The 15775-nt window shown below is 40.3% G+C and overlaps 3 protein-coding genes across 4 annotated transcripts; all 3 read right to left on the bottom strand.

The window, feature by feature from the left end:
* Window positions 1–45: 45 nt before the first annotated feature.
* Window positions 46–2127, bottom strand: LOC125223404 (BTB/POZ domain-containing protein POB1-like). Of its 2 annotated transcripts, none has more exons than XM_048126539.1 (4): window positions 1693–2127; window positions 911–1054; window positions 255–376; window positions 46–172 (listed from the first exon to the last, which is right to left on the bottom strand). In XM_048126539.1, the coding sequence occupies exons 1-4, from the start codon at window positions 1958–1960 to the stop codon at window positions 101–103; spliced, it is 606 nt and encodes a 201-aa protein (XP_047982496.1). In that variant the 5' UTR covers window positions 1961–2127; the 3' UTR covers window positions 46–100. The 2 variants fall into 2 exon arrangements, with proteins under 2 accessions (XP_047982496.1, XP_047982497.1); XM_048126540.1 differs by having other exon boundaries at window positions 57–172; window positions 911–1033; window positions 1693–2125.
* A 7656-nt stretch (window positions 2128–9783) lies between these two features.
* Window positions 9784–10563, bottom strand: LOC125220933. Its single transcript, XM_048123060.1, has one exon. The coding sequence runs from the start codon at window positions 10561–10563 to the stop codon at window positions 9784–9786; it is 780 nt and encodes a 259-aa protein (XP_047979017.1).
* A 369-nt stretch (window positions 10564–10932) lies between these two features.
* On the bottom strand, window positions 10933–15643 carry LOC125218328 (BAG family molecular chaperone regulator 6). Its single transcript, XM_048119979.1, has 3 exons — window positions 15468–15643; window positions 13197–15038; window positions 10933–12801 (listed from the first exon to the last, which is right to left on the bottom strand). The coding sequence occupies exons 2-3, from the start codon at window positions 14943–14945 to the stop codon at window positions 11014–11016; spliced, it is 3537 nt and encodes a 1178-aa protein (XP_047975936.1). The 5' UTR covers window positions 14946–15038; window positions 15468–15643; the 3' UTR covers window positions 10933–11013.
* Window positions 15644–15775: the final 132 nt, after the last annotated feature.

The raw sequence follows: 15775 nt of genomic DNA, 5'->3' as shown, positions 1-15775 counted from the left end.
TTGAACTGAACAAAGATGTTAAAAAACATTTCTGGAACCAAAATCGCAACCAATAATGATGTGCTAGAAGTAGCTATTCATTTTTGCATAATGCACTAGATCACATACCTGAGGCATTAATTCTTAGGGTGACGTGCCTCTGTTCTGATTCCATCATACCATTTGAGAACAACTGCAAAATAAAGACAAAACTAAGTAATGCGTACGTTAATTCTTATAAATAAAGCAAATGTCAGAAACTAAACTATCAGTACCTTATAGAAAAATGGACTCTTGGCTGCTAAGATAGGAGAGCTAATATGCAAAGTTTTCACTCTGATAACTTTTGAACCATCTTCAGACCAATTTGAGTCATCACTATTAACAGCTTCATCCCCTGTAATTGTGAGATACGGATACTAAATATAAGTACCAACTCACGGAAACATATGTGCATTTCCATACATCCCCAAAGATTGTGTTAGAAAAATATGAGATTAATGAAAGCAAATCTCTAGCATGGATACATGAGCAATGAAGATAAGACAAGTTGACAAACAGAAACACGAGGTCAGCAAATTCCGTCTGGGACAAGTGGATCTGGTGGTTTATGTTGCGACAATAACAAATTCTTCAGCGGTTTTTATCTTTAAGCAATAGGGCATGGCATGCAGACTACTTATGGCACTCAATCTCTTCTCTAGAGAAATGGGCCCAAATTGGCCACAATGAATGCACCTACACAAAATTGTTATTGATCTATTCACCAGAGAACATTTTCCTTACGTGCTTCTCTGCTGTAATAACTCACATCCTCCGTTCAGATCTAATGCTATAACAATTAATTACTGCATCATATTATAATGATCAACTGAATCACGGTTCCAGGGTGAAGAGTAAGCAATGTAGAAATATAATTTCAGTTTAATACCTGATGGAGAATCTTCTATCATTGGAATCTCTTCCTCATCATGATTCTCATCACCCATGCCATCTTCAGCTTCTGGCTGACCATCTAAAATCTGCTCTTCAGGGCAATTGTTGATATCCAAAGCTGCAAACGAGTGGTACATGTCTGATTAAGATGAGCACAACCCATACCATCATAAGAATTTGTATAAACCATATAAATGTGCACAGGGGTATCAGGAAACCACTCATACAACGTACGCCACTAATAGTCTAATTGAGAAGACGAGTTAGTTAATAAATAAAAGCATATACATAAATCATTCATAATAGGAACAAATACTCAGAACCAATATATTCTAGTTTGTCTAATTGAAATGACAATTTGATTCACATAACCAGAATCATATATGCAGATATAGTCAATTATGTAAAGTTGCTAAAGAGAGCAAATCTCCAATACCGCATAACAAACAGAAGCTCCAAAGTCCAGAACCACTTTTTTTAACCAATATTTTAGTTTTTGTTTAGCATCATTAGACAACATAAGAGTTAAGATAACTCTAGCCCTATCAATATTCATATGATCCACCTTCAGCATTCCTAACGTTATACTCCAACTTATTAATTCACAGATGTTATGCTATACCTCATTTCTCGAGCTATACCAAATTCGAAATAAGTAAAAAAAAACATTTCATGATTTTTTTTAAAAAAAATTTACTTTGAAAAACCAAGCAAACAACAAAATTTCATCAAATACCAACAATAATGAGTGAGCTACGTGGACTAAAAGCAGCTCACCATTTTCCTTCTTGGCTATATCGCCACGACGCCGTTTGCTCTTGCGCAGCGCCCAATCAGCTAGGGTTTTGCAATCGTCAGGTTGAGGCTCGGCCTCGGCGGAATCGGAATCGGAGACGATCTCGATTCGAAGGATCCGGTCGGAGAAATTGCTGTCGTTGAAGGCGAATCCGAAATCGGGGTCGCGGCTGGCGCTTGGGGAAGAGCTGTAGGAGGAGTCCATGACGGTGGCGCTTGGGTCGAACAGATCCTGACACGAATCCCTCATAACTACGGCGGTTCTCTCTCCAACCTTTCTCGTTATCCACTGAGGAGAGCAGTGAATATTGAGAGAGGAGCGAGAGAGAGAATTCACGGAGGCGTCTGTTGTTCCGGGTTTCAAAGTCTTCTTTCTTATTTGCCTTCAATTTGAGGGCAAATGCTTTATCTTTTCCTTTCTCTATATATTTATCTCATAATTCAAAAACAGATTTGGAAGAATGTAAAGTTTGATTGGTGGGAAATGTTTCCTATTTTTGTGAATAGCTAATTACAGTAGTACTAATGGTAGAACTCATTAATTTAAATCTAATTTCTCTATCTGCATAGATATGCTCATCTGTAATTAATTGAATATTGTCATTATTGGAATTTGGAGTTGTCATTTTGAATGACCTAATACCTAGTTAAAGTCATAAATAAGTGTGCGTGCGCTCACTACTGTTTTTGTCCTAATAATATTAAAGTTATTAGATTCTCTATGTTAAGTTTAATGACACAAAAACCAACTTTTAATACGGGTGAATATTTTCTTGTTATTCATATTTTATGACATATTTAAAGTTTGATAGCTACAAATTTATGTAAGATTTCATCCTTCGGTTGCTGTTGTTAACGTGTATTCATTCTTTATGTTTATAATATAGTACTATAGGAAAATGGAGTACAAATAAGTTAGTAGTATTTGATTAGGAATCAATAGATGTACATCCAACACAAAATGTAAGAAATAAAATTAAAAAATTGTGGCAATGGTAAAATGAATTCAAGCTTGGAAGCCCGTCTTAATACAAAGACGCAGCAGCTTTCTTCCACTTGCATGACTCGAGGAATTGGAAAAATTGACTAAATTAAATTTCCCTTTATTCTGTATAATTAAAAAAAAAAAACATTATTTGCAGATATAAGAGCAAGTGAGGAGTAGAGTGGGGCGGTGGCTCGTGTGTGGAAGCCCGGATTTTATTTTATTATGTAATTTTTTTATTTTTGGTTAATGTACTTTTTTTATTTAAATAAAATTAACGAATTTTTTCAGTATATGTGTCGTAAATTTAATTCCGTAAATGTAGTATATTTTGAATTATTTTTATTGCGGCTGGCCTATGGCTAGCCTATGGCTGGCCTAAATCTGATGTGGCAGGTTGTTTTTTTAGTGTTGCTGACGTGACAGGGGAGAGAATGGCTGGCCTATGGCTGGCCTACCGACTATTGCGGATGCTCTATGAATGATAACAACATCCAACACAAGGCACTGGCATGCTAGTGAGTTTGGGCCAGGGTGGAGTTGGTTGATGAGACATGTAGATAGATATGTACTAGTAATTATACTATAATTTATGGAAAGAATTTGAAATCGCCTAATATCATTTTGGAATTTGGATCGACTTTATTATTTCCCCAGTTTAGACATTAATATATGATTGATTAATGCACATAATATATATGGTCGCTAGTGATCAACAATTATGGAGAAATAAATTCAACTCTTTTTCTCTTTCATATCTTAAACAAACCATTTAATTTATTTACTTATTTACTAGGGCTGAGCAGAATATATAGTTAATTCATTTTTGAATCATTCGCTACGGAGCAGAATATTTGAAATTCAAATAAGAGCATCCGCAGCGGTAACGGACGCCGCTGCTCACCAATGCACGTTGTCCATCCTTGCCAGCAGCAGGGCGGTGCTCTTAAATAAGAGCACGTCTGTGCCGCTGAGCAGACTTACGTGGCGGGCTGCGATTGGCCAACGGCATATATTTTGTTTTTTTCTTTTTTTTAAAAAAAAAAATCGAAATTAATTAAAAAATATCATTTTTAAATAAAAAATATATTTTTCCACTTCCCAATAAATTATATCCGTTTTCTACACACTTTTAATTTATTTTTCAATTTTCCCAATGATACGGGGTCTCCGAAGAACATTGGGGATAGAGGACTAGTCTTCCACGGGGGTATTTTTTAGTCTTTAATTATGTAATTTTAAATTTGTAGGATTTTAATTATGTATTTTTTTATTTTCTAAGATTTTAATTACGTATTTTTATTTTTTAGGATTTAATTATGTAATTTTTATATTTTAATGTATTTTTATATTGTAGAAATGTTTTTAGTAATTGAAGTATTTAAATTGAATAATAGAATGGTGGGACCCTTGAGCTTGTCCTTGCGGAAGAGCACGGATGTGGGTGTTGCGCTCTTAGCTAAGGACAAGGAGTAAAAGTGGGTCCCGGCCCACCTCCATACTTTTATTTAAGAGCACGAATGGGATGCTCTAATCGAACTCAATCGAAATGAGTTTGCACCATAATTCTTGGATTCTCGGGTGGGTAGGTTTCTTTTATTTTCAAATTTGACTTTTCGGATTGGTTCCATCGGCTATCTAATTTTAATTTGCAGAAAATCGAAACCTACTTGGATGAAAACTAAAATGTGTTACATGTTTTGTAGAAATAAAACATAAATTTTATTTTGTTTTTTTGTTATTATACTTATGGACAATTTGACTCATTTTGAATTTTTATTTAAAATTTCAATGTATTGGAGAATTTGGTTGGTTTCGTAATTTTCTTTTAAATATAAAATCTGAAACGTTAGAATTTTGGATATTGATATTTGGACATATCAATCTAATTTTACTGGTTTTGATTTTTATGTAGATTTATTTACTTTGGTTTCTTAATTTATTTTTCTAATTGCTAGAAATATAGGAAAAACAAGTCTGTAGGCGTTAGCGTAACTATAATAAAAATATACTACTAGTATGAAAAATTGCTCAAACAGATAGACCTTATTTGTAGAAAATGAAAAATTGCTCAAACAGATAGACCTTATTTGTAGAAAATATTTGAAGTCTCGTATAAATCAAGTCAAATTCATGAGGCATAAAGAATAATTTAGCGTACAAAAAAAGAGAATTACCATATTTGCACAATTATGGAGCAATTTGGAGGCTGCAGAGGAAATCTCTTAGCAACAGGGCATTTCTGAGACCACTTCCACTGCTTGTGGCTGTAATCGAATATCAGCAGCGCCGGCGCTCCGTAGCTCTGTATATATATCACCTCGTCTCTCCCGCTGCTCGCAAACACGTAGTCCAGCTCCCCGAACCCCTGGAAATACTTGTGCGGCATCCGCGCTATCTCCTCCCACTCCCTCCCGTTCAACGCCCATATCCCGATCCCCGGCCGGTCCTGCTTCCCGATCCCCCCCACCATTATCAGCCTCTCGTTGAGGTTCATCAGCCGTCCGCATGTCAAGGAGCACGGCACCGGCACAAAGCTCCTCATTAGGAATCCCCGCGGTGCACATCTCCCGAGGTCGTACGTCACGATGCCATGCTGGTTGGATTCCCCATTTTCCCATCGATCGCATCTTTGGTTCGAAATTGGAACATCTCCATCCTTTTCAGGTTTGCCGCATATGTTTCCCTCCGGACAACGCTTTCGAATCCCCCCCCAACAAACGTTTCCCTCCATTGGTTGGTTTTTCAAAATTTCGACTCTTCAGCCTTTCACGGTTCTTGAGGACACACTCAGCCCCCATCCGGACAAACCACCCCTTTTCCCCCACACTTCCGATGCCCCGGCGCACCCCACTCCGTTTTTTCCCGAAAATTCTGGGTGGCAACCCCCCTTTCCCCCACCATCCACAACCTCAATGGGGCATAGCACCTTTAAACCGACCGGAAATGGTGGCCCCTTCGGGGTCCCCCCGCTTTTGGGGTCCTCCCAAAAAACCCAACCCCAATCAAGATGGAACCTCCCCTTTGGGCGGGGAAGGTTAAAATTGGAACAAATCAATTCACGATCATGGGGTAACCAAATCAACGCCCCATTATGTGATAATGTTTTTTTTGGGGGTGGCGTTTGGGATATGGAACTTTTCGACAAACCGTTCTTTTTTGATTCTGCGATGTCAAGGGGTTTTCCAAAGTGTTATACCCCACTCGGTTTCTCAAAGCTTAAAAAACAGTGGTTTTTGATTATCAATTGGGATTTGAAAAAATTTCGAAAAATGTTTGGCGTTCGACCATGTTTTGTTGTATGTGGCGGGTTTACCATCGGGGGAGGTTCTTTTCCCTCGACTGCATTTTGCGGCGCTTTTTCAACGGTTGCCTGCCCGAAGAAAAGCCAAAACCCCCCCTTCTTTCACGAGCAGGGGCCAAGTTTGACCACCCGGGGGGCCGAGGGGAACGGCCCGACCAAAAATGGGATTTTGTAAATATCACACCCCCGCCCGTTATCATCGCAAACGCCAATTAAGGGTCCGCGGTTAGGAAACGAGGCAGGAACATTTTATTGCCCGGGGAAAAGGGGGAGCCCGTTTCAACCGTGGCTCAGGGGTGCGGGGGGCGATCTGGACCCCCCCGGTGCCGGAAAGTGATTAAAGACCCCCACTTTCACGCCATCGAGGGGAAACGCCATTAAGTCCCCCACATTAGGGGTCATTGGGGATGAGACCGTGCGGGAGGTTGTCGGGAAGCTCCCCAAACCTTTTTACACCCCTTGGCCGAAAAAATATCCCTCCCCTTAAGCGGGCCCTTTTGTGTAGAGAAAAAAATCATTGTTTTTCCCATATGAGTAAAAAACACCCCGGTTTTGCAAGGCGGTTTTTATTGATCTTCATATTTTTGTTTAGGGGGATGAAACGGGAATGGAGTGGTTGGAATCGGGCCGGGGCCCGCCCGATTTTGTGGAAAATCCGGGGTTCGTTGGGACAAAGAGTTGATATGCTAAAACGACCCAGCGCCGGGGAGTATCCTTGAGCTCGTTGGCATCACTTGTCGGGCCCCCGCAACTCAAATTATAGAAGATGCTGAGGATGAAATGGGGGAGAGTTGAGAACTGAGAACGAATCCAGCTGCATAGCATCATTTGTCAGGTCATCCAAGCAATGAGAAAGAAACCGATAACCTACAACAGAAACACATCCTATAAAGTACTCATCATGGCTAACAATCGACACACATACATTACAAGACTTACATTAGATCGTGATGAATATTAACACAAGATGTTCATAATCACATCGTACTGCATCCATAGAGGCTTAAAAGATGCAAAGAGAAATACCCTAACCCTTTATAAATTGAAACACTCATCAAGGCTAACAATCGCACACACACACTAAAAGGCGCATACTGTTAGAATTTAGATAGTGATAGATACCAGAACAAAATATTCAGAATCATACTGTACAGCAATGGGAGATACATACAGCTGCTATGAAGTTATAAATATAGTTTGAGTTGAGATTGTTACATATTCTTATCACTTCAGAGCTACATCACTGATATAAAGCTCGCATACTGAAGAGACCAATTCGGAAAGTTACGGAGTGGGTGACTTTTATGGTTGATTTGGAAGGTAGCCTTTAACATAAAAAGGGAAATCCAGATAAAAGAATTTGAACAAGAAAACATAAACAAAAATACACCTTGAACCACAAGAGAGAATATGCTTATCACATTGCCAAGAGACCATAGCTGGAGTTGGAACTTATAGACCACCTATTTCTTTTCCTTTTTTTATCAGCACAAGAGATAATGGAAATTTTGAAGAATAAGTATCCACATATTTAAACATTTTTCCCTTCACCAAATACCCAAAAAAAAAGCTATAAACACATAATATTCTCTACCCTATAAAGCAAACAAAATACTATTAGTTGTATTTAATGAAACGAATATTCATACTTCGCCTGCCGCTTCAAAGAGTTCAAATAAAAGCAAGCATTTTTCCAATTTATAAACCAGAACTGTAAGAAACTTAAATTATACTCCTAATTATCTCATAACTACAAGTACGGTAAAAAAAAAAAAAAAAAGAAAAATTACCAAGCTGCGTTATAAAAAAAACTCAATAAAAATATGAATCTGTTGAAAGAAACACCAAAAACTTGTAGTAGTCCTCATACAACTATACAAGCACCAAAGGTAATTCTAATCCCAGATGATAAAAGACTACACTTTCACACATAAGGAAAATTTTCGTCACCGATAACGCCAAATGGGTCTTACGGAATTGTAGAAATTGTCTAGATTCCTCGCGAAGAAGGGCCAAAATACATAAAATTTGGAGGTTTTTCAATAGGGCGAACAAAAAATGAGGGGAAAAGCGGGGCTAGAGCAAAGGGCATGAAATGGGTCGGTTAGCTGATAACAAGAGGACTGATACCAATGTAAATGTGTGTTTGTGTGCGTGTGTATACAGAGAGAAGGAGGAGGAGGGAGTCCTTTCTTATTTGAATTTCCATTTACGTTCAAGTGAAGGGAGGCTGTTAATGGGGTATAAACAGAGAAACGGACTTAAATTCTTTCTTAAATATCGTCAATTTCGACATAATCAAAAGGCATATAAAGTTTTCTACATCTTTCCTTTTTTTGCATATTCTTTCTTTGTTATCTCTTCATACTTATCTCATTCGTCATTCAACATCTTATTCTTCGTTCAACATCAAACTATGTGATAATTTTTAAAGTTGATGTATGAAATTTTAATCACTATGCTCGGTTTGAATCAGCAATGAAGAAAATATTTAGTTCAGACTTGCCCAAGTAAAACAAATTTATCTGAAAAGTTATGAACTATGGCTACAACTAATTTATCATCTTATTGGTTCGACTCGATTTTAAAAATGGGAGTAAAAAAACCCACCAACTTCATAGATTGTGTGAATTTCTCAAGGGTCTATTAGAATTGAAAATAAAAATATAACTAAGAATTAGTTTAGGATTTATTAGTTGCTATTTTGTGCCTATATATAAGGCTTTCTATTGTATTTTGCATTAACACTTTACAAAATGTAGTCCATAAATAAATTTTCCCTTTTTCCCATATCTCTCTCTATCGTACTTTCAGTTTCTTCTTTTTCCTCCAATGGAGGTTTCTCCATTATCTAAATCCAATTCTACAATTCTAACACGGTCCATTCATTATTTTCCGATCAAATCAAAACCAACATAATAATCAACTTATTATATGTACACGCGAAAATCTAACCAAAAAAGATTGGTTTTGATTTTTGAAGGCTCTACACAACACCCTTACCATTAAAATAATGGAGTAGTAATTTTAAAAAATGCATAGTATCTTCATCTTTCCCAACTCAACAAAGTTACAGTAAACAAATTTCAAATTTATATTTCAGTTAAACAATATTGTCTGTCAACATTTGCTCATTCTCAGTGTCTAGTTCGTCTAGAAAACCCACAAAATTTCTTCAACCTTGACACTCACAACAACAAAATGGCACCCCTCCGAGTGGTCGGATACCCCTTCTTTTTAGCATTACCGATGCTCTTTAAAGTCTTACCAGACCAAACGACCAAAGACACTGTAATTAGAGTTTGCACATAAAATATTTTAACTTTGGCAAGGAATCCAATTCTTACATGATTATGAATATCACTTGTTGGTATCTTCATCGAAATACTAATATTTTTGTCGTTTTAGAATTACTGGACTATCAATAGCTAGTTCTGGCAAGTGAAAAGCAACAATTCATGCATCCAAATATTTAAAAATTTAAGTGATGATAAGTTTAGTCTAACAGCAAAGTTAATAGAGGGAGAGAAGCATTTGGTTTGAAGTCATACTAATAGTGCTTAAAAAATAAGGTTGATCTATGACTAAAAAGCAAAATCCAAATGTTTCATTCAACTCACTGACACTTGCATCCAATTGAGGGAAAATCACTAAACAATGAACTCGCTTTCATCATTTTATGGCCGCATAAGTTTCTTTTTTTCCTTGTCAAAATATCACTCAAAATAAACCTATTTACTGCAATTAAAGTCTAACCGATATTAGAAACGATCCAGGCCGTCGATCACCGACCCCCTTTAGGATTATCCTCCCACGTGTCAAGATTAAGATTGGACGGACAGGATGGGATCTTCCTCGCCACCATCAGCCCGCACAGCAATCCACCGCCGCTGGATTTCGCCCCTTTCATCTTTCCCGCCATTTCTCGGATGCAGTTCCACTCCTTCAGCGCCGTCGACGCCGACGAGGACGACGACGACGTCGTGGAGTCGGCGTCGGAGAACTCGCACGACTCACCGCCGGAGGACTGCTGGCTCCGCATCGAGTCGCTGCGGCTGAGCCTGCGCGCCTTCTTCTCCATCAATTCGCGAAAGCTGACGGCCGGGACCTTGTCCAGAATCGGATAATCGGAGGAGTAGTAGACCGCGGCGGCGATGTTGAGGACGCCGAGGAATCTGCCGGAGGGGCGGCGGATCTGCACGGCGGTGAAGGCTGGGGTTCTCGTAGGGCTCTCGGACTCGGCCGCCGCGGGGGCGCGCGGCGTGAGGAACGTGCTGAGGAGGAATCGCACGGTGCCGATGAGGATATCCTTGATGTATCCGACGGCGAAGATCTCGACGGAGACGGCGGAGGTGTCGCAGGAGACGAATTCGTCGGAGACGCGGAAGAGGAACTTGTCGTTCCAGGTAGGGTTTTCGCCGCCGAGTGAGTCGACTCGGGTTCGGAGCTTGGCGGCGGAGTTGACCCAGGTGAGGGCGTAAGTTTGCATCTTGCGTAAGTTCGAGGGCGGCGCCTTCAAACCCTGGGCGGAGATCAAGTTAATCTCCAGAATCTGATTCTCCATCTCTACGTTTGATTTTCCCCTTTTCACTTGCATATACACAATTAACTCAAGAAATCTTAGAGAGAAGGAGAGAGTGGTGAACGAGGCGGAGGAGAGTTTGCGTAATGACCAATGTAGCCCTGGGAGTTGGTTATGGCCTATGATTTTGTTTGGGGATTCAAATCGAAATTCTTCATAGCCGTTATGAGTAACTGAATTTAATATTCGATTACTGTGACCATTGTTGTAGTTACTTTTCAATAATAAATAAGGAATATTTCTTGTTTAATCAAAGAATCTTAAAAATGTATTCACCGCAAAACTCATCCACACTGTATTTCCCTATACATACAACATGCACGCGTGTCTGGTAAAGTAAACATACAAGGCTTCATACAAACGATACACATTTTATTGCACAAGAAACAACACACAGTACACACAATCTTGGCAAAGCCAGACACCCTTCTACTACACAGCCACCCCTACTGGCCCAGAGGTATCAAATTTAGTAATGCCCGATGATGATCTTGGACTTCTAGCCTTTTTCACCCTGACCTTTTTCTTGTTTAGTTTCTTCTCCAACTCCTTTACTCTTCCAGAAAGACTTGAGATGGCCATCAGCTGTTCTTGCCCTGTCTCAATCAGTTTTGCCACCATCTCTTGCAACCGCTCCTTCTCCTCCATCAGTTTTCTACTGCTCTCTCTCATGTCATCTCCAACTGCGCTATTCTCATCTTCAGCTGCATCTTTTGGTGGAGGGTGGCATTGTTCACCTTCTTTGCTTAATACTCCCATTTCCGAAACGCCTCTAGAGTGATTGGCATCAGCAGCACCTTGTTCGACATCAGCTGTTCCATCACAAGATTTGGCTGCAGTTGTGCTTTCTACTCCGGCCATGCTCACTTCATCCTCATTCGTGAAACCTCTTTCCTCCATATTAACTTCCTGGACTAGCTGGCCGGTCATCTCATCCAATGTTGAATCACCCATCTCCGAGTTTTCTTGTGGCTCTTCAATGCTCGTAACTTCTCTTTCACCAGAAGCTTCAGCAAACTCAAGCTTTTGAGCAACTGGTTGTTGGAATGTGCACTCATTAGATTCTGATGTTGCATCTTCCATTTTGTGATTCGCTTCCTCCTCAGTTTCAGTCTGGTGATTCTCTTCATTAACAATTTCACTATGTGATTCCTCAACAGTATGTGACCCTGTGAGTGCCTCTTCTAGCTGCAGGTGCTGATCAGCTTTGCTTGAATCTGCTGAATGGGGCACCTCCTCTAGCTGCTGGGACAATTCAGCTTTGCTTGAATCTGCTGAATGGTTTGTGCCTTCTTCTTGCTGCAGGTGCTGATCAGATTTGCTTGAATCCGCTGAATGGGGCACCTCCCCTAGCTGCCGGGACAGTTCAGCTTTGCTTGAATCTACTGAATGGTTCATGCCTTCTTCTAGCGGCTGGTGCTGATCAGCTTTGCCTAAATCTGCTGAATGGAGTTCCTCCTCTAGCTGCCGGGACAGTTCAGTTTTGCTTGAATCTGCTGAATGGTTCATGCCTTCTGCAGCGCACAGGTCATCAACCACCCCTAGGGGCAGCTCTGCCATTTCACTTTGGAATGTGTCCTGATCCTCAGTTTGTGCCACATCTGTCTCCCTGGCTGAGGAGTCGTCCAGCAGAGGTGAGAGTTCACAACCCTGCCCAAGAATGATAGGCTCGCAATCCTCCTTAGCAATTGATGTTTCTTCATTCTCATGCACTTCATTGCTGTTTTCCTCTTCATCTTTTGTTGCTGAGCCTTGTGCCACTTTAACACCTTCGTCCACAGGGCTTTCTGCAGCTTCTACCCCTCTTTCGACACTTGCTGCTTCATCAATCGGATTTGCGCTTTTTACATCTCCATCTTTTGTTGTCAGGTCTTTCTCTGACTTAAAAGCTTCATCAACACAGCTCTCTGCAGCCTCTGCCCCTGTTATTACATTTGTTGCTTCATTAACTGGATTCACCTCTGGAAATTCTGCGCTCTCTGGGCCAGATCCCCCTTCAATCTGGTTCTGTGAATCTACTATATTGATTTCATTGCTGTCCTCAGATGACACGACATCTATACTTTTGCTCAATAAATCTTCCTGATCATGCTTCACCACAGACTCCTGTCCCTGTGAATCTTCAGGTTTTTCGCATATTATTGTATCTAGCTGCTCCTGAAGATTCACAAGTTCTTTCACCACAGATTTTCTGACTTCCCTGATGATTGGATGCAGTCCCTAGAAGAAGAAAAAACAAAAATAAGAATTGTCGCTTGCCACAGAAAAACAATATGATGAACGGGAGTGAAACTCAAGACGCAAATGTATAGCTATATGAAACATAGCTTAGGAGAAAGAGATGCTTCCATACTAAGTCGGAAGAGATGAAAATACAACAACAATAAATTATACTCCCTCCAGTAGAAAACAACAATGCAATTAAGCAAATGGAATCTGTTAACTAATAATACCATGGAAAGCTTGACTTTCAAGTAAAAAGATTGAGTTGTTAGGTTCTAGGCAGTGCCATTTTAGACAAGTGCCCTCAGACATGTTTTACATTAGATCCAAGCATAAGTGAAAATGAATATAGAGTTAACATAAGAGTAACTTTTAATGGTGAGTTGACATACCTGAATTGTGTCCAATCTTAGCAGAAGGCTCATTATTGTTTCTGAAATAATATTCTTCTGCTTTGAACGGCTCTGGATATCAGCAGTTAACTCCATTTTTTGAATGAGACTCTTCACATCAGCAATCTCCTCTCGCACTCTGGCTATTTGTCTCAACTTCTCTATAGGTTTCCACCTTCCGACATCAAAGCGGCGATATGCTGATTGAATAATGACAGCTGCTTCCTCCTCTGACAGTTCTCTTTTACTGCATTTCTTTCCGGCACCTGCTTCCTCATCCCTGAAAGATTCTTCTTTCTCCCCTCCGGTGGATACAATATCCTCTGATTGCTCTTTTATAGCTGCATGAGTTTCACTATGGTTCTGATCTGTTTCCTCTTCTGGTTTTTCCTCTGCTTGCTTCATTGAAACATCACCCTGAGATTTAGCAAGTGGCTGAACAGGTGTTTCAACAGTTGTTACCTTCGTAGATTTCTCTAGCAAAGTATTCCCATCAACAACTGCAATAGTTTTCTTGTCCGTGCTTTCCTCAACTTTCTCTGAAGGACGAACTTTAACTTCTTCATTGGACTTCACCTCCAGCTTTTCTTTGTCACCAGGAGGACTTGGAGAACGTGATTTTGCATTTGCAGACTTTTTCCTTGGCAATGGATCAACTCTCAGGCAGACAGGTGGTAGCTTGGATGATTTTGGTGGAGATGGGGACTTCTTCTTCGAACCGTCTGTAGGGGATACCTTTTTAACCTCATCAACTCTCTTCTCACCATTGCCAGGTGTAGTTTTAACAGAGGTGTCCCCTTCTTTTTCCATGTTTTTGGAACTCTCTTGTCGGACATGTTGTTCAACATCCTTCACTGGAATGTCTTTCACCCTTGAAGCACAAGGGACGCCGATATTTCCTCCATCGACTTGGAAGTTCTGATCACCACCAGAACCCTTCTCTGGTTCCAAACTCGGTTTTGCATCGTTATCCTTCAACTTCTGATTCTCTGGTTCTTTATCATATGGCTTATAAGGTATCCAGAAGAACGGAAATTGGAACTTTCGCTCTCCATCATCTTGGCGAGAAGTCTCCCGCCCATCTCCATGTTCCTTCGAAGATACCACATTGTTTGAATTGAGAGGGAGCCATCCATTCGAGAAATTCCGCAACTGTTCCCCAGGTTCCCTATTCTCATGCTCCTTCACATCTAGAGAAGTATCTTTCTTGACCTCTGTGTTCTTCACCTTCCCACCGTCATTGTGATCAGGTGGAAGCCACACAATTGGGTAAGGCGAATTCTTGAATTGTAAGGGAACCAGAGAATCATTTTTCCTTGGTTCCCTTTCAGGCTCTTGCTCTTCAATCGTCACGTTCCTCTGTTCCTTCTGATGTGGTGGATGATTGCGACACCCACAGCAATGATGCTCCATAGGTACGCTCTTTTCATATTCATATCTCGGATGGGGCATCACAGTGTGAGATGGAGGAGGCATGTAGTGAACCGGACTATATGGATAATGCCCGGGGAAATGATGTGGAGGAACATGAGAATACGGAGAACCCCAAGCACAAAGGGCCGGCATATAAGCATGGTTACAGCAGTTGTGGCACGTCCCCGGGGGAGCATAGCCATAGTTGCCTCCCCAAGGCCAGCTCTCGTAGCTCACCGGCGGCCGAGCTTCCATTCCAGGGTAACAGCTTGGCCTGTAATACACTTGACCATTCTGATGCGGATAGGGTGGAATGCTCATGTACACAGGTTCCATTGCTAATAGTCCAACTAGCCTTAGATTGTGTTTATGAACAGTTGACAAAGCCAAACAATGAAGCTAAGAAATACAAAACAAAGCAGATTTCTCCTGCAAAGCATATGATGCTTGATTAAGTTAGGCACATGAAGATACAGACAATAGTGATCAGCAATTGAGCATAACAGAACAAGTTAATTCAGTGCCAATGGCGACCACTTTCTATTCCAAATGACATCACTACGGTAAACAAAACAAAATAATGGTATTAAACTAATCAAAGTAGATGTCAAGACTGAAGCATAACATCACTTGCAATAGATCAATACACTAAAGTTTATTCACATACTCAGACACTAATCCGTAAACTTCAAATAATAATATGTCAATCAATGTGCAAATGTCAATCAATGTGCAAAATCATACTACTAAGTAGGAGTAGTTATTAAACAGAATCATAATCAATCAAACTAATTTTTCATCAACGAATTGCACAATGACAGAAGCAAATCAAAAGGAAGGAGAAGTAAAATCACTTACGATTAGCAGAACGATCTCTCCAAACAATCCACAGATCCCAGTGACTTAGTTTCCGGCACAACAACGATCCACGAACCCGAATAATCGAACTGATTACTTGTTTAGAACCTCGAGATTTCTCTTTTGCTGGACGTTGATTTCTGTTTGAGCTGTGGAAACGGAAATCCAAAACGCTTAAATAACTCGCAATTTCCATGGTTTGGATATTTCGATGGATTTCGAGATGCTTCTCGCAACAACGGGATGGGTCGAAATGTCTAGAGAGTGTTGATTTTTTTTCTCTTGACACGTAATGGTGCTGGATGGAA

This window comes from Salvia hispanica, chromosome 4 (assembly GCF_023119035.1).
Source record: "Salvia hispanica cultivar TCC Black 2014 chromosome 4, UniMelb_Shisp_WGS_1.0, whole genome shotgun sequence".
Lineage (NCBI taxonomy): Eukaryota > Viridiplantae > Streptophyta > Magnoliopsida > Lamiales > Lamiaceae > Salvia > Salvia hispanica.
This window is presented reverse-complemented; position numbering and strand designations above follow the sequence as displayed.

What these genes read in the sequence shown, in the direction of transcription:
- LOC125218328 (XM_048119979.1), bottom strand. Translation starts at nt 14,945, where the DNA reads ATGGAACCTGTGTACATGAGCATTCCACCCTATCCGCATCAGAATGGT. An exon ending in TAAGATTGGACACAATTCAG is followed by an intron (nt 12,802 to 13,196) that starts GTATGTCAACTC and finishes TTCTTCTTCTAG; the next exon opens with GGACTGCATCCAATCATCAG.
- LOC125223404 (XM_048126539.1), bottom strand. Translation starts at nt 1,960, where the DNA reads ATGAGGGATTCGTGTCAGGATCTGTTCGACCCAAGCGCCACCGTCATG. An exon ending in TATAGCCAAGAAGGAAAATG is followed by an intron (nt 1,055 to 1,692) that starts GTGAGCTGCTTT and finishes CATCTTAATCAG; the next exon opens with ACATGTACCACTCGTTTGCA. An exon ending in GATAGAAGATTCTCCATCAG is followed by an intron (nt 377 to 910) that starts GTATTAAACTGA and finishes TCACAATTACAG; the next exon opens with GGGATGAAGCTGTTAATAGT.
- LOC125220933 (XM_048123060.1), bottom strand. Translation starts at nt 10,563, where the DNA reads ATGGAGAATCAGATTCTGGAGATTAACTTGATCTCCGCCCAGGGTTTG.